The 24,919-nt window shown below is 42.9% G+C and overlaps 1 protein-coding gene across 1 annotated transcript in view; it reads left to right on the top strand.

The window, feature by feature from the left end:
• TMEM132B (transmembrane protein 132B) overlaps positions 1-24,919 on the top strand; it is a 158,180-nt gene that overhangs the window by 84,848 nt on the left and 48,413 nt on the right. The window contains exon 4 of the mRNA XM_041410398.1: positions 6,154-6,340. Within this exon, the coding sequence (XP_041266332.1) occupies positions 6,154-6,340 (187 nt within the window). The remainder of the gene's footprint in view (positions 1-6,153; positions 6,341-24,919) is intronic.

Genomic DNA, 24,919 nt, shown 5'->3' with positions numbered 1-24,919 from the left:
AGAAATATTCCAGTGCAATCAAAATGCTTTTTTAAGCCCCAAAAGATTGCATGCTGTTCCAAAAGGGGAGAGTAATGACAAAGGTACAAATGGGCTCCCAGTGCCCAGCAACATTACCAGTGCAGCTCACCAAGCTCAGTCCTAGAAGTTGTTTTGTTAAAGGTTGACTTAAAGAGTATCTAAGGACTCTTTTACCAGAAGCATTTCTGTGCACTGTCACAAGGGTGCAGGAAAATAAAAATAATTGAAGCAATTGTCTCAGTTGTCTCCAGGGTTGTCATGATGATGTTGATAAAATCAAATAAAGTGGAAGTTATTGCACATTGTTAGTGAGCAGCACAGTTGTGAATTGGCAGTGGAGAAGCTGAAGAGCTTAAAAGGTTTGCTCATTATCTAGATTTATTGTTTTCAGTGGTGGGAAAATGTTGGCTAAGCAAAATAACATCATAATACCTGGTGTTGGTGGTGTGTTTTGAACAAAAATATTTTCTTGTTGTTTTTACTGGATTATTAAAGCATGCTATGTCAATCCATACATTCTTAATGGATTTAGAAGCTTGGGTTTCTCCTCTGTAGCCATTTTCTCTGCCTGTATGTCTGTGAAGAGCATGAATTTTTATGGCAGTGAAAGAAAACCGAGATCAGGCACCAAAAAACGTTTGGGAAAATATGGACAGCAAAGCAAGTTCTCTGTTAGACAGCAGCTTTGTGTCCTTCCAGCCTCATCAGGATTATTCATGCTGGAGAAAAGGGTTTAGGCTTTGCCATCCTTTATCAGGTCAAGGCTGTGTGGAACCCCAGGTGCCTCCCCTCAGGGAGGTGTTTTTGGGGGGCTGTGGCTGGGGGACGCACCCAGGGGCTGGAGGTGCCCAGGACAGGAGGGCAGCACTCAGCAAGGCAGAAGGGCTGGGATGTGCAAATCCTCATCATGCAGAAGCTGCCTGCTGCCCTTGGCTGGTATTTGCTTTCATTTCCTTCATCTCAGGCTGCTCGGATCTTCATTTCCTCAGGGGAGAAGGTCAGGACCTTTAGTGTGGATCTGTTCCCTGAGAGGTCCTGGCCATCTGCTGCTTCATTTGGCTTCAGCAGCAAATGAGGGTCTTGAGCACTTCCAAAAGCCTCCTCTTGTAAGTGTTTGCTCTTCAGTAAACCATACTTACAGAATTAATCCTCTTGAGATCAAAGGAGCGAGACCTTTTTCACTCAAGTATTTGATAAACTAATGTACCTTGATAGTGTAAGGTCACTGAATTCTCATTGAATTTGGTTACAGTTCATCAGAGTAAGAATTGGCCATTATCAACCTGGAAAAGGTTCTCAAGCAACATGATAGCCCACATGTATTATTTTCCAATTTTTCCAATACCTCATGTCCACTCCATTTTTGAGAGCGTTGTTTACACGGCTGTGGGCCTCATAAACAAATTGCCATTTACTGAAAGCATTCTTTTATGAGTGAATGGAACTCGTGATTTCCTGTAATAGCCAAGTGCAGCAATAGAAGGCTCTGACTTTTATCAGCTCAATTGTTGCTGACCCGTGAGTGGGAGCCAGCAGAGGCTCAGTGTGGCACTGCAGAGTGCCCAGAAATGCCACCCTGCCCCTCTCATTCTCTGCCCAAACACACAGGGCAGGCTCTTCAGCTTGGTTAGCAACGCTAATCCTTCTCAGTAATGAATAATTTTGTTTATTTAAGGTAAATATGAACCACTTGTGCTGTTGCTGCTGCTATAATGTTAGTCAGAGTATCGTTCCATTAATTCAGTAATTCACGTTGGGCTCAGACAAATGCAATTCATTGTTATTTCAGTGCCAGGTGATTTTGTGGTGCTGGGTAAAACCTCTCTCATCAGAGCTGGACCCTGACAGAGTTCTGTTATTTTGTACAAATAACAGCAGCTCCTTTTCATGGCTGTGTGTATGTGGAAAGCTCTGGGACAGAGCAGCGCTTTCCTGTCCTGATAACTCCTTTATTCTGGGGCTGGCTGGAGCCAAGTTGGCTTTCTGTGGAAAGGATTTTCCATTCTGTGCTCAGATTCCAGACTGGGATCCCAACCACAGCTCCCAGCTGGTGTGGGATGGGGACTGGGCTGTGGCAAAGCTTGGAAAGCTCTGGGACAGAGCAGCGCTTTCCTGTCCTGATAACTCCTTTATTCCGGGGCTGGCTGGAGCTAAGTTGGCTTTCTGTGGAATGGATTTTCCATTCTGTGCTCAGATTCCAGACTGGGATCCCAACCACAGCTCCCAGCTGGGTGTGGGATGGGGACTGGGCTGTGTGGGACCTGCTGAAAATGCATCAGACAGGTGTGAGGGCAGACAGCAAGGAGACTGGGCAGAAATCCCAAGGATTTGGGCATTTTTCCAGCCCCAGTGGAGACAGGGTTGTGAAGGTAGGCAAATAGGATTCTAAATCACCATTTGAAGAAGAGGACCTACTTACAGGAGTTTGTGAGAGGAAATAAATCCAAAAAGACCCATGGGGGGTTTTTTTCCCTCCTCTCACCAGAGAGAAAAATGTGTAATGAATGTCTCATGTCTGAAACACTGGGCTGGATTCATCAAAGGGAGTTAGTAATTACCAAATTGAGAGAATCATGAAGCGCTTTTCTAAATTTGAAAGGCTCATCAAGAATAGATCAGGAGCAGGCAAAATTAATAGTTATGAACTCATTTCCATAGAAATGGACTTATTAGCAAGCATGCCAGCTGCCTAAAATTATAAGGTCTTTTCCTTGTGCTTGCAGGAAATAATCTTTTTTTATAAAAGTAATTTTGACTTTATTTTTTATTGCTTCTCTAAACTGGAGTTTGGCAAAATCCTAAACCAGGAAAAAACTTCACTGGACAATAGAAATATTTAACTAAAAAGAGAGAAAAGATTTGCAAGGGAGAAGTGATTTATAGTCCTTGGATTCCATCAGACTCTCCCCAAGAGTGCAAACTTATTTAAGAGAAAAATGAAATAAGTCTCCAGGAAAAGCTGAAAAAATCTTGATAGGATAAAGTTTGGTTTAACAGGATTTAATGGCTGATAACAGCATGAGTTACAGTCCTTGTCTTCTCTGCTTGTGGATTTTCCCACTGCTGGCATTTTGTCTTCACCAGGCAGCTGCAGATGGACAGTGGCCACCAAGAGCAAGGTTCTGCTCCCGGTGACAAATCAGTCAAAAAGCTGAAGGTTTGCCCTGGCAGGGGGGAGCAGCTGCTTTTAAAAAGCCTTTCAGTGGTCTGCTGCACAGCCAGGAGAGAAATTGAAATGCAGGTGTTGGGATGGGAATTTATCAGCTAATGGAGCTGACATAAGTAAATGCTGACATTTGAGGTCTTGATTATGGTTTAATTTATCTCTGGTTTTACTTTAGCAGCCTCCATCAATTTCAGTAGAAAAAGGCAGTGGTCTCCCACACGGTATTACAGGGGATGGTTAATAAATTGCAAGAATTATGAATGTAATACCAGCCTTTCTACCAGGAAACCTCTGTAGGATAAGAGATGCAGCAGCCAGTAGGTGAGCACTAGTCTGAACATGAAAGAAATTCACTTTTCAGGTTTTATCATGAGTTTGTTCCAGTTGTAACCTGTGAAGAAGCTTAGAACAAAGAGGGTGAATTCATCCGTGGGGTATCTGTGTCCCAGATACCACAGCAGCATTGCTCCAAGGCTCAATCTCTAAAGAGGACAAAAAAGACCATAATTTCAGAGGAAATTCATCCACCTTCTGGGGAATACGAGTGCAGAAAGCTGAATCCTGGTTTGCCAAAGCTGTGCACTCCAGGGAGGCTCTGCAGGTGAGAGATGGTTCAAGGCCATCTCTTGCAGCTGAAGCCCAAGAGAGAAGTGGAACCTTCTTTAATCAATATTCATGTGTCATGCTGCATAATGGGCTACTGAGACAAAGCAGAAACCTCTGACAAACATTTGGAGTTCTTTTTCCAGGTGGTGCTAAGGATTCTCTTTGGAATCAGGATCGAGACCTGGGAGGGAGGACAGCTTTATTTTGATTCACCTGTTAATGCAGCTTTGTTTTCATTCACCTGTTAATTTGAATTCACCTGTTAATGTAGCTTTAATTCAGCTGTTAATGCAGCTTTGTTTGAATTCACCTGTTAGTGCAGCTTTGTTTTCACTCACCTGTTAGTGCAGCTTTGTTTGAATTCACCTGTTCATGTAGCTGCACCTGAGGAAGGTTTATGTACAAGATACAAACCCCCTGTTGTGGTTTCTTTCTGGATGTGTAAAAGGAAAACCAGGAAAGCAATAACTGAAGGCGTGGTGGGCTGAACTCAAATGCCAGTCAGTGGGACCCATGGAATGGATTGGTCGCTGCAGACCAACCTGACCTAGTATTTAATTGGTGTCTCTGTACCCAAACCCTCCACTGCTGGTTTTGTTCTCAATTTGAAACCACTCCTGGGTGGTTTTGTGACTGGCAGCTATTGGCCTGAACAGACTGAGGTGAAATTGCAGACCTAAACATACCTTGGCAAGCCCAATCTCTAAATCCATAGTCAGTGGAAAGCTCAATCTGAATTTTAGTTCTGTGTTGTGAGCATATTAATTTTATGCAATTTAGATAAAACAAACTGCTGGAGGTGATACACAAAAAACAATGAAGTTCAGTTTATGTTTTTAACAGAAATGTTTTAATTACATCCCTATTATTACGTAATAAAATTTATCTTAAAAGGTTTTTGCTGGTTGTCTGCTTGGCCATACAAAAGATGCCTTAATAGCTTCTAGTTTTGCCTGGAGGTGGATATTATCTTCTGTCAGCATGGAAAATATTTATCCTCCAGGCATTGAAGCATATGTTTAGGTTGTTTGTTGTCAGAAAGAAAACATGAAAATCAATAATTCCTGCTCAGATTTTTTTCCCCCTTTACAATTCTCCTTCAGGAACATATGGCAAACCCAGATTCTGCCTCTGTACATTTGGGGAGAGGAAAAAGATGTTTTAAGTCTCTGTTTGCAGCAGCAGCTAAAACTTTTGTGAGCACAGCTCCTGGAATGCCTGCTTTGGGGAAGGACACACAGACAATGAATGTACCACTGGCCTAACATACAGCAAATTCAGATTTTGCCCTAAAACTTGAGCACTATTGGTAAAATCAGGTGTTTCTCCAGCAGAAGCAGCAGCTGGCCCTGCAGGCAGAGCCCTTCCATCCCCTCTCCATGCTTGTGACCTCCATCAGCTCTCCACACTGCAGGGTCTGGCTGGGAGTCTGGGCAGGGAACTTGTATTCTTTGTAAATATTTGTGTGTAAACTTTGTATGATTTGTAGAACTCAGTTTGTGGGGAAGTTTGGATGAGCAAAGGTCTGTTTTCTAAACAGATCCCTGCTGTGGATGTGCTGAATGCTGTTGATTAAAGCTTGGTGTCTGTTTGCTTCTCTGTAACACAAAAACAAGATCTGCTTTTCTAACCTGAGGATTAATTATTAATATTTACATAGCTTTGGACCTGAGGAAAGTGATAAGAGTTGTTGTTGAGAAAGGAAGCAGAAGTAATTCTTAAATTCATTTCTGACTGCTGTGCATTTACAGCCATTTCTTTACTTTTAAACTTTTATTTCCAGATGAAAAATATACGATTGCCATATAATTACAAGTCTGCACCACTGACGAGGAGAATGTTGTCATGAATTCAAAATAGGGATAATCTACCCCTCATTTATTGTCATGTATAATTTCTGCAAATCCATTTTTTCACTGAGATAAAGACCAGTTTGGGTTTGAAAGACTTTTTTTTCCCTCCACAAGAGCTCATTTCTGGTAGAACATGAGGAATGGCCAAGTATTCTGTTGTTTTGCAGCATCAAAATTATAATAATGTTGTATTAAATAATTTAGCAACTTCTGTGCACTGCTTTTCCAAGGGTTTGTGGCTTATTCTGTAAGTTCATTGTGATTATGGAGAATGAATGCTTGAGTTTAATGGGGAAAAATGCTTCCATTCCAGAAAACTAAAAGATACAGTTTCACCCTAGAAAGTTCTGCAGTTGCCCATGTGCAGTTTTATTTAGGTTTCTGTCAGTGTCTAAAGTCTGCACGTTGAATTTAATGGCAGATCTTCTGAGCAGGAAAGAGAAACGAAAATCCATTTTGCTATCAACATCCCAGTGACGTTGTGGGGAACTCTGCCTTGTTTTCCAGAGCAAACACCACCTCCTACGAGATCCTGCAGATGGATTTTGAGATCGACAACGGCAGCAGCCTGGCAGGGGCCCAGCAGATCACCTGGCAGGTGGAATATCCGCGGGACGACTCCGTCAGCGAGCTCGTGGTGTCCGAGATCTTCGTCAGCCGCACCATGTTCGTGGGAATCGTTCCCCTTGCCATGGTAAGGGCCTGCTGCTGATCCCTATTTTTGTGGGAATTGTTCCCCTTATCCATGGTAAGGACCTGCTGCTGATTCCTTTCCTGAGTGTTTTTGTGGGAATTGTTCCTCTTGCCATAGTAAGGACCTGCTGCTGATCCCTATTTTTATGGGAATTGTTCCCCTTATCCATGGTAAGGATCAGCAGCAGGCCCGTACCATGGCAAGGGGAAAAATCCCCATAAAAACATTCAGAAAAAGGAGCAGCAGCAGGTCCTTACTATGGCAAGGGGAATGATTCCCCCAAGAACTTTCAGAAAAAGGAACAGGGGCAGGATCTTACCATGGTAAGATCCTGCCCCTGTTCCTTTTTCTGAAAGTTCTTGGGGGAATCATTCCCCTTGCCATGGTACGGGCCTGCTGCTGATCCCTTTGCTGAGTGTTTTTGCGGGAATTGTTCCTCTTGCCATGGTAAGGACCTGCTGCTGCTCCTTTTTCTGAATGTTTTTATGGGGATTTTTCCCCTTGCCATGGTAAGATCCTGCCCCTGTTCCTTTTTCTGAAAGTTCTTGTGGGAATCATTCCCCTTGCCATGGTAAGAACTTGCCCCTGTTCCCTCTTCCTGAATATTTTTGTAGGAATTGTTCCCCTTGCCATGCTAAGAACCTGTTCCTGCTCCCTTTTGCTCAATGTTTCCGTTGATCCTCGTTAGTATTCCAGGAATGGGAGCCTTTTTATTATAAGCTGCTTCCTATGCACCTGCTGCAAGTGATTTAAATGCAAAAAATACATTTCAATAATATTTTATTTACCTGATGTGCCGTAATGGCTCCTTGGAAACCATTTGGGCCTTTTGTGAAAATCCTTTCCCGTTTGTGGGTTATTGGCCTGCTACATGGAAATAGCTCCTCTGGAGCCCTTGTCTTCTCTGAGTGAATGGGGCTGCCAGGGCTGTGCTCTGAGGGTCACTGGTGTCATTAGTGGGGACATTTTCAGTGGAATAAATTAGCATTGCACGTGTGGGAAAGTTCATTGCTAAGCCAAACAACTGGGCTGTTCACTGCTCTGCTTTTCCCCAAAAGAGCCAAATAGTCCAGTGAGCTGCAAAGGACCAATTTAACAGAAGGCCTGGCTTGAGTTGCACAGAAAGGAGAAAATATTTCCTGAGGATGGAGGTGTCCAGCATTTGAGGCGCATGTGTGTGGAAAGCTTGAAGCTGATGATTTATTTAAAAAATGCAAATATCTCCTGGTAAAATCAGAGGCCAGGAGGAGCCTTTGAACTGTGTTTGGGCCTGATGGACTTTTTAATACCAGAGCTTTACACATGAACAAGGATTTCAGTGGGGAAATTGGGGTGTAAAAGCAGAGAAAGAGCCAGAGAGGCTGGATGTTGCAGCACTTCCATCCTTCAGATGCCACCCACCCTTTTTCACTTGCTTCCTCATGAACATTTGTCCTTTGTCCTGTAGCTGCCAAAGTATTTTCTACTAAAAAAGCTAAAAGGGATTGGATGGACCTGCTAGCACAGGGGAAATAAAGAAATAAATAAATGCTAATTCCTAAAACTCCGTGCAAATTAACAAATGAGCTTTTCCTTAAGTACTCTATTATTATTTAGTATTTATGTAGTGTTCTATATTTTTGGAACTCTTTGTAGACATTAATTAATCAGACCTGAATAAACTAAGCTTGATGAGAATAGAAAATTAAATGGAAATGAAGTCACTCTTATTTAGTTTTACCTGTTTCTGAATGACTTCTAAGTCCCTTTTTATATTCTTAAAGGTACTTTTAAAACACTTAATCTTACAAAGCTCTTGTTTATTGTCTCTAAAAACTATTTTGGTTAGAAAAGAGGTAGAATTTATACCTTTAAGAATAAGTGACAGCAGGGATGAGTGGCTTTGAAGACTGTAAATGCTTTTTTGTCACCTAAAGTATTGTTTTGTTTAGATTTTAATTCAGCTGAAAAAGCAGGGATGGGAGAATAACTTAGAAGCTGGAATATTTTGGCTCCTGGAGGTTTCTTTGAAGGGTAGTGGAAGGAATATTTAGTTTTATCTTAATTTTTTGTCATAATCTCTTGAGATAAAAAGTTGTTGAGAGATTTTAGCTGTGGAAATGGCTCTGAAAGCTGCTGAGGAGGGAAGTTTGGGATCCACCTCAGGTTTGTGGCTGCACCATCCTCCTGGTGGGCACAAAGGTGGCCCTGAGTTCCTCTGCTCGGTTCCACAGCTGCACCGAGGGAATGCAGGCTGGATATTAGGGAAAAGTTTTCCAGAAAGGTGATAAAGTTCTGGAATGTTCTGCCCGGGGTGCAGTCACCATCCCTGGGTGTGTTTAACAAAGCCTGGATGTGGCACTGGGTGCCAGGGTTGGGTCGAGGTGTTGGGCTGGACTCAGTGATCTTGAAGGTCTCTTCCAACCCAGTGATTCTGTGAATTCTGTAGAAACATCTCTGCTCATTGATTCTTCCAGCTCCTGGTGCCCAGATTAACACATGGAACTCACATTTCCCACAGTAAAGGTGATCCATTCCCATCAAACACAGCAGAAGGACAGATCAGGGTGAGGAAAGCACAGCCAGAGCCCTTTTTGGTTCCTCTGTTTGTTGTGCTGCTGAATATCAGGGGAAAAAATCTGCTGTTCTGTCTTCTGTTACCATTGCTGACTCTAAACACAGCAGGTGATTATTTTAAAATGTTTATGGCATTGACATAGGCTGGGAGTTGTGAATCTGGTTGATGTCTGATGCAGCAGAAGGTGTGTTTTAGCATCCAGAAGGTCCAGCAGAACATTCTAAAGTTGGATCTAAACTAGACAGCTTGATTTATCTTAATATAAAAATGTGATATCATAATCTTGCGAAGTGGAAGTGCATGTCCTGCTAATTACAGAAACTGAGAGCACAGATAAATCTGCTCTGTCCAGTGATGATATAATTCTGTAATTCTCAGTTATTGCTCTTGATCTAAGCAGGCATCATCTGCAATTTCCATAGCTGTGGAAAGTTGCTGGTAGCAAGGTCGTCGGTGGAGTCTGGCACTCCTGGGATGCAGGAAACAAACATTGCCCCAGCTTTCAGTCTGTCACCCAGGCTTCTGTCACAAACACCTGTGATTTGATTAATCTGTTACCTAACTAACAGTTGGCAAAAATATAAAGAAAAAGAGAAAAAAATTAAAATCCAGGTCTTTTGGAGAGTTTCTAGGCAACCAGGAACTTAGTTAAAGTAAAGGATTAGACATTGAGGAGATGTATCTTAACTGGTTTATGTAAGAAGGCTCCAGCTGGGGCTGAAGGCTTGAGGAACAATAGATTTAATAATAGAGAAATACCTGGCATTGTCTTCTTATCTGGGAAAATGAAGGCTTGGTCTGTGGCTGGCAGCCCTGCTCTTTCAGGTGTCCACGCTGCAAATCCTGTCTCGTGTAGGAATGGAACTGTAAGTCCCAGACTGCCATTGTTCCACAGCGTTTTTTTAATTCAGCAATCAATATTTCCCCAAGGCTCTGTGCCCATCAGCCTCAAACATCTCTCCGTTTCCTACAAGTATTTGAACTATGTCTTCAGGAAGTTTGTTTCCTCCCCCAAAATGGGAGCTGTTGGTGCAGTAAAGGTTTCGTGAGGTTGTGAGTCTCTTACACACATGGCTGTGCTTGCTCTGGTGAGGATTCTTTAAATGGGAGCTTGGAGAATTGCACTTCTGCTTGCTGCCAGACAAGAACACCCAGAAAAATTGTCCTTAAAGGTGCCCATTTCTGTAACTCAGGCTGAAAGAGGATTGCTGAGTGCAACACTTGGCTGATTTGTTTGAGCAAAAAACTTTAAAGAATTTATTTTTCCTACAGAAATTATGGTTTGCTAATGGAATTTATATTCAGACATCAATTAAAGGAGCACACTCACAAGGTGGAAGGTGGCCCAGACTTAGAAAGCAGCTCACCTGCACCTTAAACTACACCAGGAAATGTCAGTCTTTACCAGCTTTTCCTTTGCTTGCTCTGGGGTTGGGTATAAGAACCAAACCCCCTTCATTCTGAAGTATAAAAAAGCCAGGACAGGATCAGTGATTTCTAGCAAACCCAGATGATTTATGTATCTTTCAGAAGTTGGTTAAATGCATTTATGTGCAAAATTGTCCCCTATGTGTTTATCCATTGCACTTAATGCATATTTCTTACTTGAAATCACTTTGACCTTTGGCTTTGCAGCTCCTTTTTAGCAGTGCCTTTCTGTTGTACTTTGCATGCAAAGGAACCTGCCCTGAGTGGGATTTTGTCCTTCCCAACATTCATCATTTCATTAAAAAAAAAAAAAATTAAATGTAAATTCAGTCTAGAGTGGATCTTCATCCCAGAAATATTAGGGATTATCAACATTGTTTTAAAATAAAACTGGAATCTGTGGCTCCCAGATCACAGATTTCAGTGTGAATTTTAACACTGATTAATGGCAGCAGGATTGAAGCCTTGAGCTTTCCTAAAGTCCCACATTGGAAGGATTGATTTTATACTCAGAGCAAATTAACTACTGTGGAGAGAGTACTGAATAGGAAAAAAGAGATTCTTCTTTTGTATTACTTCATTTCCCATGCCCATAGCAAGTGTTTTATGTCTCTGTAGCAGAGATAAGATCTTGTGCAATTATTACCATCTCCAAATTAATTGTCATAGAGAATTAAATGGTTTTGTTTTGTCAGCCTGCTCCTAAAACCACAGGGTGAATTTTATGGGGAAAGATGAAATTTAAAAAGATTTCTTGGAACACATCAACCAAAACACAAAGCACTGAAGGTTTATTGAGTTTGATCAGGGGAAGGCTTTGACTCTGAAAAACTCTGGGAGGGAAATGTGTGGGAGCAGATGTGAGGAATGTCCTCGTGGGCTTTGACTGGGCAAGGCCAGGGGATTTCAGCTGGCATTGTCATCAGACACCCTGAAAAGCCATTTTAGTGATCACAGCTGTTTAACAGCAGGAAAACTTACTGCTGTGTAGAACTGAGGTGTTTGATTCAGCTTGATTAATCACAGAATCAGAGAATGATTGAGTTGGAGGGGACCCTAAATCCCATCCTGTGCCCTTGGTCCCAGATGTGGGATCTCACAAGGGCACAGAGGCAGAACTGACCTGCTCCCCACCCTGCTCTGGATGCAGCCCAGGATAGACCCAATAATGTACAAATATTCTATTTTGGGATGAGGAATGTCCTCGTGGGCTTTGACTGGGCAAGGCCAGGGGATTTCAGCTGGCATTGTCATCAGACACCCTGAAAAGCCATTTTAGTGATCACAGCTGTTTAACAGCAGAAAAACTTATTGCTGTGTAGAACTGAGGTGTTTGATTCAGCTTGATTAAATCACAGAATCAGAGAATGATTGAGTTGGAGGGGACCCTAAATCCCATCCTGTGCCCTTGGTCCCAGATGTGGGATCTCACAAGGGCACAGAGGCAGAACTGACCTGCTCCCCACCCTGCTCTGGATGCAGCCCAGGATAGACCCAATAATGTACAAATATTATATTTTGGGAGAAAAAAAGCGCTTCTTCTTTTTTTTTTTCTCCTGAAGTGAAAGTGTCCCATTCTGAATATGGCAGACAGGAACATTTTGGTCATGTCAGCATTCTTCCTCAGTGTTCTTCCAAAAATGAAATTCCAGACAAATCTCCTCCATTTCATCAAGTGTTTCATTTTTAACTGGACTGTGTTTTCCAAAGGATATCACTTTTTTTTCCTCTTTCAGTCTAATTCTGGGCATCTGAAGTAGGTTTTGGAATGGCTCAATGTGAACCATTATCCCTTTTTTCCTCTGCTCAGTTAAACATCCTCTACCATTTAATTTTGTGAGTGAAAAAGAAAGAAACTAAAGGAATATTTGCTATTGGTGGGACAAAAATAATGACATTTTGAGTGTTTCCATGAAAGCAATGTGACATGACAAATTTTAAGAAGCTCTGTGAATACTATTAATATTTATGATGCACTCAAGAAAACAGCTATTGTGTGCCACATCCATCAAAGATAAGAATTGTATTCTACTGTGTTGGATGATAAACATTGAGTGACAATAGCTGGAGATTATATGAGGTTTTCATCCTCGTGCTTGAGTAAAGCACCATGTTATTCCACTGTGAACCAATAATTTGCTTTCATGAAATTTGATACACTTGCTGATACTCGTTACAATCAAAGTCCAAAATATTAATGAACATGCAGAGAAGGCTGATGCCAAATGCTCCAGATCCTTTAGGATCCAGTCCTCCAGGCAGCATTTCCCACTTATCCACCTCTTGGAAGTCACTCTGAATCTCCCCAAATTACAGAGATTTGCCCACACATTGTCAGTTGTTTGCAGTTTGGATGGATTGCCCTGTGGCAGGAAGGCCCTTGCAGCATTGCAGGCTGGCTTTTCCTGCTCTGGTGTTTGTCCCTAGAACATTCCCAGCACAGGAATGGGGCAGGAAGGCCCTTGCAGCATTGCAGGCTGGCTTTTCCTGCTCTGTGTTTGTCCCTAGAGCATTCCCCAGCTCAGGAATGGGGCAAACGTGGGAACAAGGACAGGGAGGAGCTGACAGAGTTTTGCATCATCTCTGGACCTTGGGCTTCTGGGCTGGTAAATGCATTAGAATGGCAACAGCTCTGATCATTCCAGCTGCTTTCCACAGCTGGGAATGTCACTGCCCAAAACCTCAGTGCCATGAGAGCAGTGTGCTTTGGAAGAGAGTCCAAACCTGCTCTGCTCAATTCTTGCTTATTCCTGCCCTCCTCAATTCCTGCTAACTCCTGCCCTCCTCAATTCCTGCCCTCCTCAATTCCTGCCCTCCTCAATTCCTGCCCCCCTCAATTCCTGCCCCCCTCAATTCCTGCCCCCCTCAATTCCTGCTAATTCCTGCTTTCCTAACTCTTGCCCTCCTCAATTCCTGCCCCCCTCAATTCCTGCTCCCCTCGGTTTCTGCTCTCCTCAGTTCCTTGCCCTGACACACTGATCACAGGCAGTGTTTGCTGTTGCTGCCTCTGCTGTGTTCCTGTAAGGTTGTTGTAAAGAGTGGAAGGAAAAAGGTAGAAATTATAACCCCAAAACCAAACTTCATTCATCCCCCTTCCTCCTCCTCTTGTTTCCCTGTGGTCAGGAGCAAGATCATTCCTGTGGTGCTGGCTTGGCCCTGCAAAAGAGGAAGAGCCAGGAGAATGAAGTGTGATAGAAAGAAAACATGGGGCCATTTGGACCCTGCAGCATCCTGCAGTGCCAGGAACGGGTTAACAACTTGATGTGCTTCTCATTGCTGGGGATTTAAGTGGCAAACAGAGCATTTGATCTCGGTGTCTCATTAGTGTGTCATTTATTCCTGGCTCTATGGATGTCAGAATGCATTTGATCTGTGCAGACTCAAAGCCCCTCATTGTTTCAGGCTCCATTTTGAAGCTCACCTAATGAAGAGCAAATTTCAAAGGGAAAACCACACTGTTAAATTCCAGATCAGAACAGGGAGCTGGAATGGTTGTGGAGTCTCTTGCCTCTGGATTGCCAGCCCAAATCCACCTCTGCCCATGGAAATCAGAAATATTTACCTGTAGCATTACCTGGTTTCTGGGCCCAGCAGCCCTCCAGCCCTGTGATGGACAGTGAACTCCTGCAGCCCTTCCTCCAGTGCTCCCCCAGCTCAGATATTTCTTATTTTCCCCCTTTCCTTGTGGGCATTTAAACTCAAAGTAAAGATAGACTTTCCACTTCATCTGTAATTTAAAATCAAGTGTTAGCTATTGCTTATCACTTGCATACGTTCTCTTTATTATGTAGCTTACACAACAAAATAAGCATCAAACTGTTTGGGTTTTCTGTTTGTAAAAGCACTTTAGCATTGCTGCTGTTTCCATGATGATCTGCTTAAGCAAAAGGAGCAACAATCCCAGTGGTCTCCGTAGTTTCTATCCCATGATGTGAATTTCAGTCCACAAATAAGAATAGTTTGTTTTGTGAAAAAAAAAATGTTCAGGCTAAGAATTATTCACAGAAAATAACTCTGATAAATGAGTACATTTTCAAGTTTTCCATGGTCATGATCAATTCACAAAGAGGAAAAGGAATGCAAAATTAATCAAATAAATTATTCATTATATTCACTCAACTATAGCTAACAGTGAATTGTCTACACAGTAATTACTAATTTTTAACCTATGCATGTTCACATAACACTATTGTGTGAATAGGTTCAGTATACAGTGGCTTGAGATAATAGTAATGGATGTAAGTCAACTAGCAGGTGATTTTAATTGGGAAATTATATTGGATTTTTCTATTGAACTTCCATAAAACATTGCATAAATATTGAATCTTCTCAATGTTTTTTCTCCAGCTGAAAATACAGGCACACACAGAGTTCTGTGCTAGTTTGATCGGTGCATAAGCAAACATCATTTTATTATTATTATTTTAATTCTGCTGTAAAACTCTCAAGAAAACCATTAAGTTCAGAACACAGCAAGAATCTACAAGGGGCCTGCTGCAGGAACATTTTCCATTTCAGTGCTGATTTTCCAGCAGCAGGTTTGGATCCTTGAGGAGGGCTGGGGTTGCACTCAGGGTCAGTGTGCTGCAGTGTGCTCCCCAGGGTGCAGATCTGAGCCCTCCCACTCCATTGCTGTGGCAAAAAATCAGAATTTTGGGGGATTCCCTGCGTTTCTCAGGCAATGCAGGACCTCTGCAGGGAGGGATCTACCCCTGCTGGGATTTGCTGGGTGGAGCAGCTGCTCACTCCTGTGGCTGTGACAGTGCAGAAAACAGGGATTTAGATTCCCTTGACTTCTATTCTTCCCCCCCACCCCCAGAAATCTGTATTACTGTTACAGTTAATTAGAAAAGAGATTGAAAAGAAAGAAGAAGAATCAGAATTCCAGGTGGATTTGTTATTGCAGCTTGTGTCCTGTGGACTAATTGGGAGCTGGGAATGTTGTGGTTCTCGGCTGCTCTGAGTTGATCAGAAGCTGTCATTTATAAAGCTCTTCCATCTCGCTTCAGGTGACTTGCCTGAAGAGGAAAATAGCAGGAAACCCACACAAACAATTGGAAAAGGGGCAAAAACTAGGACATTGGGAAAGAATATTTGCATAAGGTGTTGGTTTTGTGTGTGTCAGCTGCATCCTTTGGGACCTGGCTTATAGAGAGTGCATTAAAACCTATCCACGTACAGCTCTCATTAACCATGATACCAGCTCTGATTCTGACTTCCTGTGTGCTTAATGGTATCTTAATGCAATTTGATTTGATATTTAATTGCAGTAATTTAATTAATGGTTCTGTAAATAAAAAGGCTAAGTTGTGGCCTCCTGCACGCACAGATATGCACAGCAAGCAGCTCTAGGCTCCTGTGAGATTTGAATTTATGTGTCTTAAAGCAGAGTTTAACCCTAAGGATCTATGATAAAATGCCCAAATCCCAAAATAACACCGTAATGGTGTTTGCATTGGAATGTTACAGTGTTAGTTCAGGCTTATGGGAGAAGGGTGGCATTCAAACCCTAACCCACAGATTTCTCCCTAATGCTTGCCATGGAATAGGTCACCTCACACAGGAATTGCTTCCTTGTGTGATTGCATCACATTTAAAATAGTTCACAAAGACTCAGTTATTAACAAAACTGTTACTAATTGGATAATTGCTATTAATATTGTTACAGAATGCTGTTGGCCCAGGGGGTTATTTGCAAGTCAGAACTCACAGATGTTTCTAACCCTGCTATTGATGTGCCTTTGACCTTCTCTAACACATGCTGCTCGTGTCTGCTGCACACTTAAAATGTCTATTAAATATTGATTAGTCTGCCTTATAAACCATTTATAAATAGAAGCATGTAGTATAAATGTAACCTAGAATCATTAAGGCTACATGGTGTGCAAGTTAATTGGAACAATGTTGAAAAGTTAGGGAGTGCATGAATGTAGGGAATTGGGTTCATAAACTGTTTTCTTAGTACAGGATGGTTCCCGTTGAAGTCAGGGGTTTCTCATAGCATCCACTGAAGGTTTTCCTCTTTTTCAAAATTTATTTACAAACAAGAGGTGACATAAACCCCAAATCTTTTTCCAGAGTGGAGCTGCATAAAGCGCAGCTTCAAATACTTATGCAAAGGAGGAGGAACATCCTGTATCACATATGGAAAAGAGGACCAGGCTCCCCAGTGAAATGCAAAGGTGTTCTGCTGATGTTAATGGAATTCTACTGCATTCCCTACACCATAAATCACAGCCAGTTGTTTCTAAATCAACCCCGAGCTGAACTGAATTCAGTATAAGCAGCGTCCCATTTCAGCACAATTGCTGGCTCTTAAACTTGGAGGTAAATCACATTTATGTCCCTTCAAATCCATGCCTGGTATAAGGAGATCTGAGCAGGTCCCTTTGCCTGAGCTTGCCTTGCCCTGAGCTTGCATTGCCATGGGATTTGGGATTACTGCAGTTCCCTGAGGTGTACTGTGCCCGTGGGTTTTATTTTGGACATGGAACCTGACCCCTAAGGACAGACCAGGTTCTGTTGTCATTAATGGGGTATTCAGATAGACAAGAGCCAACTCTGGCTCAAAGCCTGATGTGCTCTGAAACCCTACAAAGCAGTGTGGGAATGACAAGTCCAACCTCCCAGGCAGTGACAGCAATCATCAGGCCTTTCATATGCCAGGGAGAAATCAGAAAGATGGAAACAACAATGAACCAACAAGAGTTCAAAGTGCTTTCTTTGAAAGCATCTCTTGCCATTTCCAGCTGCCTCCTTCTTTGTGACATCTCCCTTCTCAGATAAGCAGCAGAATCAGGCAGGCACAGACTGTGCAGTTCTCACTCAGCACTCAGTGGCTGTGCCTGACCCCCAGCTCTTAAAAGCAGAACAATTAAGCCAATCCCAAAGAGGATTACAATTGAGAATTAGAGGGTATAAATGTGATTTAGCACGGAGTGCTGAGCATGACAAATCACTTATGTGCCCAGACCTCGCTAGTTCAGAAATGAGTTTCATTTGGAAGCGTGGAGCAGGTTCAGCCCTGGTGCAGTGTCAGGAGCAGCTCCTGCAGCTCGGCTCTGGCCAGGCTGCAGAACCTCTCCTGAAGCACAAAGTGACACCATTTTTATCAGCTTCTTCTTCATAGGAGGGAATCCAGGGGCATGAACTTGCCAACCAAGCTCCCAGGTGGTTATTTCCCTCTCTTTGGAAGAGCTTGACTGAAAGCTTAATTGCAGGACAAGGCGAGGTGGACTCAGGGTTCTGTGTTTATGTGGCTGGAGGAGATCTTGGTGCAAAAACTTTCCAAACCTTGTGGTCTTATTGTACAATCAAAGAGAAGAGTTTCTTGAATGTTTTCCTGCTGTGAGTTCCTCTGTGAGAAGTTTGTCTGAGTCTTTCACTCCTACAGAAGCTGTTGAGTGTTTCATTGATAAATGAAGATATTCCCCCATCCAGAAGGAATATTAATAGCACGCACGTGTGTTTGCATGTGTCTGTGTATTGAGTTGCCTTGGAAACAAGGAGAGAAAGCTCCATGGACCAGGACATGCTTTCCATTTAAGGAACACTTGTGCTATTGTAAAACCACATGCAAAAATAATCCAATTCATTCATGCACTCTGGGAGGATCTTGCTGCAGGGAGCAGCCTGCGAGCGCAGATCCTGCGTAAAGATGACAGAAAGCCACTTGACTCTGGTTTTGAGCATATTGCTGAGCAAACGAGTTGACATTGTTGAAGCTGCTAATAAGGAGGAAAAAAAGGAATGTATGCAAGTTATCCAGAGCCCTGGCAACGCTCCAGGTGTGCGTTAAAGTCAGTAAGACACGGAACAGACCTTGAGTGTTCCCACTGCAAAACAAAGCGGACAATTTTACCTTATGTGTAAGAACAGCTGCTTCAGCATATTGCCCTCAAAGACAGCATGTTGAAACAGCTGTCCAAGTGTTCTGGAGGTTAATCTACTCAGTTAATCATTGTGGGTTTACTTCAATGTATAATCATGTTTGTGCTCTTCCTTGTGGGCACGTGAACAAAATATTGAATGTAAAGTTTTAGTTATTGGTGACACGCCTGTCAGAACACTTTGAGGGAAAAACTCTCTTTAAAGTGGCACTGGCTCTTGGAGAGATAAATGGGAGCTTCCTTTAAGTCACACATTTCCCCCCTTCCTGTGGTGCTGCAGAGGTGAGGACACAATGTAAAATTGACAGGTGTGGTTGTTGTGATGCTCAAACAATCTGCAGTGAGACTGCCCTGGAGAGGGGTGTGTTCTCGGGGTGTTGTGCTCTGCAAATCACATACTCACAAAAAGGCCCCAGCTCCCACCTCAGCTGAATTCATTTTGCAGCATTTTGTGAATGAAATCCCAGAACCTCGCACATTTTCTGCGTATTATTCACTGCCACGGAATTGTAAACAGCCACTGTCAGAAAAATCCTCTGGCAATCCATTTGACCAGAAATAAATAAGATCTAAACATCATTCCCAACCTTTCTAAATATCACTGCACATGTAAAAATAGCAAAATCTTTATATATCATATCCCAGTGCACCTCTCATGTCAATGTTTTTTCAGTCAAACACAGAGTTTCTGGCTTTGTTTACCCCAAGAGACCATGCAGAATAAGTGGGAAGAGCTATGACAAAAGTTGGTGAAATACAAACTACAGCAGCTACACACAGCTATGCTTAATAGAGTCTGCATTTCTTTCCTCTGCCTTGATTTCCCCAGATTATAGGTTTATTCCCCTCTGTACTGAATTGCAGTGCATGCTGGAGTGAGGCTTTTTAGATTGAAACTCTGGTTTTGAGATTCTTGCCCAAGAAAGGAGGAAAAGCAAAGGAAACCAAAGCAGAGGTGCTGCTGCAGAGGAGGGAGCTGCAGCTCAGGTGTCCCAGGCTGGCTCTGTCCCTGTTCTGGGTGCCACTTTACCTGGCCAGGAACCCTCCTCTTCCCTTCCACCCCCGTCACCACCTGTCTTTAGGAAGAAATGCAGTTTTATTCCAGGTTGTTCCCCATAATAGCCCTTGTCAGATTGCATTGGATCTGTGTACCAGAATTAATTGCAATGCTGCTGGGAGAAAAATCCCAAACGAAATCAACAATAACTTGGACAACTCCTTCATTAACCGAGGGGAAGAAAAACAGCACTGGATGCCACATTTGAGGGAGTGTAACTGGGGGGCAGGTAGCTGAATGCCAGTGTCATTTAAAAGACAATGAAATCTGATTTAATGAAATTAAATTTTTTAAAAAATTAATACCAAAAGAAAGGTGTGTTTGATGTAGTTGCTGTGACTTCAGGAGCTTGGCCCTGGTTGACCACGTTGTATCACACTGGCCATGAAAACAAACTTGCAATAGCACAAAGGAATGCAGAGGGAAATGTTTGATTACCTTGTTTCACTTTTTGTTAGAGGACCTTTCTGGCAGTAGTTTTTGGGCTTTTGGAAAATTCTTGCGTCGTGACAAAGGAACAAAATATACAGAAACATGATTTGTGTTTCCAGGTCCAGTTTTTCCATTGCCAGCTCATTCTTTTTCCCTGGAAAAACCAAAAATGCAGTAGTTTAAATGAGATACTTGAATCACCATGTTGAATTTGATTTAGGCAAGAGCCTCCCTCTTTGGAGGAACACTTTGAAAACAAACTTTAAGAATTACTGCCCCACATCTGTGCCCAATGTCTTTGAGCACTGAGGGGTGAAATATCACCAGGAGGGGAGGACATGCCTAAATATTCCAAGGTTGGTTAAAAAAAAGGAAAGAAGCCCAAGTGCTGAGAAGTGGAAGGTGAGGAGAGCTTGCTCTTTTCTGCGTGGTATTTGTGCAGGGGGTGCTTCCAGGTGTGAGCACTTTGCAGCTGGAATTTCGTGTCAGGTTTATGGAGGCCTTTAAGTGCAGCGCTTTCCCCACCTTTGTCCAATTCTTTGCTAAAACGATGTGTCAAAATGCCAGAGAACCACATGTTTTCTTCAGCCCTGTTTTGTGCAAAAAGCCTCTTTTCCTGTGCTCCTGTGTCCATTTAGCAGGAGCGATGTGCAGGGAGGGCACCCATGAGCTGCAGGACAGAAAGGACCTCACACCCAGCCTTCCTCCCACCTTGCAGCAGTCAACAGTTCCAAACTGGTACTGCAAAAAAAAAAAAAAAAAAAAAAAAAAAGTATTTATCATTTGAAAACCTGCCAATTTTTAGAGGTAAAGTAAAGAATGAATGGTTAACAGAGGCAGTTTTAAGGGAGATAAATTTCCTTAATGGAGGCGAATAGCAAATATTCCTTGTATTTGAACAGTGCAGCAGGGCTGGCCTGATTTCTTTCTGCAGCTCAGGGTGTGTATTTTTGTGTCTCACATTAGGGAAATGGCAGAAAATGGGAAAGGCTTTCCTTCCCTTAGATACTTCTTGGGGATGAGTCCTTCAACACAAATTTGGGTAATTCTCTTTTACCTCTCTTGCTGCACCCAGTTTATCTTCCTGGATAATCATTTCTCATAATGGAGCAGGTTCTGAAGAAACAGATGGGGAGGTTTGAATTTAAATCATGTCTTAATGACTTCTAAAGGCTAATTATGAAGACAATACTTTGGAAGCACAGACAGAAGTCTTTTTTCACTTTCCTTCTGTCCTTCAGTGTCTGTTGTTGGAAAACCAAGTCAACCACTCTTTCACATCGTTTACAAACAGCTTAAATGAAAAAATAATGAAAGCTCCTGTGGAATCCCAGCCTGGTGTGAGTTTGGTGCTGAGGTGTAAGAACGAGGGACCAGTTAAAACCCTTTATCAAGGAAATGTGCAGTGATTTTGATATTTACTTGCCTTTATAGAATAGTAAGTGGGAGACCTTTGTCTGTTTACAGAGTAATTCTATTGAAAACCAATAACACTGTCACTTTCTGTTCCTGAGAAACATTGATGTCATCCCCCTTGCCCCGTTTCAAACCACCTGTGAGGTGACACTGGGAGCCCCCTGGAAGTGGAACCTTTTGCAATAGTTTCAGATTAAAGGATATTCAGTGATTTCCCCTTGAACTCCTGCAGCTGCCGGTGGCATTATAAACTCATCTGCCATTATAAACACTAGATATGCCATTATCATTTTCCACTTAAGAAGGATGGCAAATAATACTGTAATATTGCATTTCTTCCTTTCCTTTCCTTTCATCTCTTGCTGCATTTGGAGCCCTCTGTAGTTCCTTGCAGTCACTGATATTTGTTTTGCTGCACGGCTGAATTTCAGGGCACCTGCCAATAAAATCCCCATTTTCTTGTTATGCAGAAAGGCCACTTAGTAGGAAACGTGTGGAAATTGGTGTTTAAATTGGTCAGAACCAAGAGCAGGTTTGAGTGTACCCAGAGAACAGGCGTGGACCTGGGACTGGGAATGTGGAATCCTTTTCCTCATCTGTCACTGGCCTGCTGGGATTTCCTCTGCCTCGGTTGTTTTAGATGTAAAATGAAAATACCTAAAAAACCTGTCCTGTTGTCTTTGGCAGAGCTGAGAACTGGCTTGGAAGTCTTGTGGAAGGACTAGGTACTAGGAGCAGTGGTTTAAATAAATCACTGTATATCTAATTCTTAGAACAGATGAAATAGAGATGGGAAAAGATTAAAAGTTCAACAGTTTGATGCTGAATTCACAGCAGCTTTACATTTCTGTGGATACTTGGTCTTCATTATAGCTACTACCTCCAGTCAGTCTCTATTTTCTTTTATATTTTATTATTTTATTTTATTTTATTTATCTTAATTTTATTTTATTTTATTTCCTTCCCACAGATTCTTAACACATTTTTTCATTTGAGGGACTGTGTTTCCTAAAATCTGATGGACTCTGGAAAAATATTGATGTTCTGGCAGCAGCAGCTCAGCTTTTGAAACACAGATGATATTGTCCTAGTCTGCAGGAAATAAATACACTGTACAAGAGTTCACTGGGAAATTCAATCATGAAAACAAAAAAGAGATTTTGTTCTGAACTTGAATAAAAAAGAGGTTGTTCTTTGTAAAAGTTGTGCAGGAAAAGAAATAATCAGACACAGGGACATGTCAGAACAAGGTGGAACGTCACACAGGGTGAGCAGACTGACAAATTAAAGTCAAGAACAAAACTCAAGCCAAGAAGAGGCAGAGGAAGGAAGTAAAAATCCTCCAGTAGTTCTTAGATCAGTCAGAAAACTCTCAGAAACTCACCTGAAATAAATCAATGTTCTGATTTGAAAAAAAAAAAATCCCATTTTTTTTTTAATTTTAGGGTTTTTTTCCTAAAGAAAATATTCTCAAAGTTGTCTTCTTTACACTTGGTATTCATCAAGAAGCTCATTTGTTTTCTCCAAACCAAAAGCACTCCCAGGCAGTGGCAGCCACAGCCAGGTGGGATCTCCTTGGGTGTTTGTTTGGCAGGAGCTCAGCGCTGCAGAGGTGAAGGGCAGCGCTGGTTTGGGTGGAGTGGCAGTGCAGGGAGGCTCCCAAAATCAGGGAACGAGGCAGCAGGGAGCTCTGGGCGTGCAGGGATAGAAAGGGCTGATGCTGCTTGGGCTGCAGATGTGATGTTTTCCTTTTCCCTGATCCCATAGAGCAGCAGGAAATTTTATTAAGTGAAGCAGACCAAATGTGAGTCTGTGTCACTGCGTGCATCGTGCAGGGGTGTAAATTTTAACTCCCAGGGGTGAAAGAACCAGCAGCTGTGTGTGGGTACTGACTGTTTATAGTTCTGAAAGCATGGAGGGATAGAGATTCTCTCCCCTAATTCTTGACTTCAAGTATAAAGAGACATCTGAGCGCTTTTAATGGAGAGAGATAAATCTTGCAGAGTGTCTGTGGTGCTGGCCTGGAGTGGCTGGGAGGGAATCCCTCCCTGCTGGCACAGGAGAGGCTGAGCCAGGCTGGGAGAGCCAGTCCTGCAGGGCAGGGTGCACTCCCCACCTGAGACAAGCCCAGTGCAGCTCTGAAATTACCCAAGCAGGGGAATCAGGGAGCACAGCAGTCTGCTCCTCAAGAATAAAACCAGGAATTCTTTGGGTAAGACACAGACCTTTCCTTTTCTTCAGAAAATGAAATCCTCCTTCGGCAGGACAATGAATGAGAGCATCTCCCAGAGCTCTGTTTAGACTCCATAATTCACTTCTCAAGTACAATTAATGTGCATTCTGCTCTGCCAGGACTTACACCAGTGTTTGAAGCTGTGCTCAGGGGGAAGACACAAAACCCGCTTCTTCTGCCCCCCTGTCAGTGAGTGCTGGACAGCTGTCTCCTGTCAGGAAATCTCAGAGGATTTTTCACAGTGTTATGGTTGCTTTCCCAAGGATCTTTTCCTGCTCATAAATAGGTTTTCCTGAGGCACAGCCCCTGGGAAAGGCTGAAGGGAGCAAGGCAGCGTGGCCAAAGCAGAGGGAGAGCCACACTCCCTCCGTGCTGCTGCTCCTGCAGCATGTTGGGATGTGCTGGAGACATGCTGGAATTAATTTGTGCATCCTTCTATAGCATTAAGCAGCTGTTCTTACAGAAGGACATGGATTTCTGCCCAGGTAGGGCTGGTGGAAGGAGATGAGCACACAGATTGCAGTGCTAAACTCACGTGATCCACAACCTTATGTTTCAGTGTCTGCAGTTTTGCTCTTGTGAAACTGAAGCCTTTTCAAGCCACTGAGTTGCCAGCTCTCCCATTGCACTAGTGGCAGAGAATTCCCTCTGGAAAACCCTCCCTCCAACCCAGTCTGAAGGAAATACCAAGAGTAGGAAAAGAGTTAGAGGGATGTCTGAAGGAAACTTTTCCAAATGGCCATCCCTGATGTCGTTAAATATTATTAAGCCTGTGGGACAAACACACAGAGCCAGGAAATGGTATCTTTGACTGCTGATGGTACTCCAGTGGATCTGATAATTATGTTCCATGGCAAGGCACGGCCTCCTTAGACTGCTCTGTGGAGAAAACAATGCCTTTGAGGAATGTTCAGATTAATTATTTCACGGCCATTTGAAAGCAGTCAGTGGTGTATCAGTTTGTACACTCACTGCTCCCGAGCAGAGAGCTCTGCCCATTTTGTCCCCCATTTGCAGGGGGATATTGTTTGATTTCAGTCAGAGGGGAGCCACAATTTTATTAAGTCAGAACATGATTATGTTTCTCTGGAACAAAAAGGGGAAAAAAACCAATATTTTTAAATGAACTGCAAACCTCTAAATATGCTTTAAAATGGTTCCCAGTCACCTGCTGTTGGGAAGGACTGGCTTGAGTGTGTCAGGAGAACAGAATGCAGCATAAATTCCAGTGTGAATGGCTGGCAGACTTTACCAGACTTTGAGGCTCACTTTAGGCCCTGTGTTTCTTGGCTAGAAGGGCCTGAAACACGAGTCAGGAACTCTTGCTGCCTCTCCTCTCTGCAGACATCTAAAATCAGGTACACAACAGTTGCTCCCCAGCTCCTCCAGCCTCAGGTGCGCACTTGAGAGCGATGGTGTCGCAGAGCAGGTTTGGACATGATGTGCTGAGGAGAAATAACCTGAGCCCAGGCTCAGGGAAGGGCTTTTGCTCGTGCAGAAGGCACAGTGGAGTCTGCCTGACAGGTTGCAATTACTTCTGCCAAGTGCACCAGGCTGTGTTCTGAAC

This window comes from Onychostruthus taczanowskii, unplaced genomic scaffold, assembly GCF_017590055.1.
Source record: "Onychostruthus taczanowskii isolate IOZ18803 unplaced genomic scaffold, ASM1759005v1 scaffold32, whole genome shotgun sequence".
Classification (NCBI taxonomy): domain Eukaryota; kingdom Metazoa; phylum Chordata; class Aves; order Passeriformes; family Passeridae; genus Onychostruthus; species Onychostruthus taczanowskii.
The sequence above is the reverse complement of the archived record's forward strand: the minus strand, read 5'-3'. Positions and strand labels throughout refer to the sequence as shown.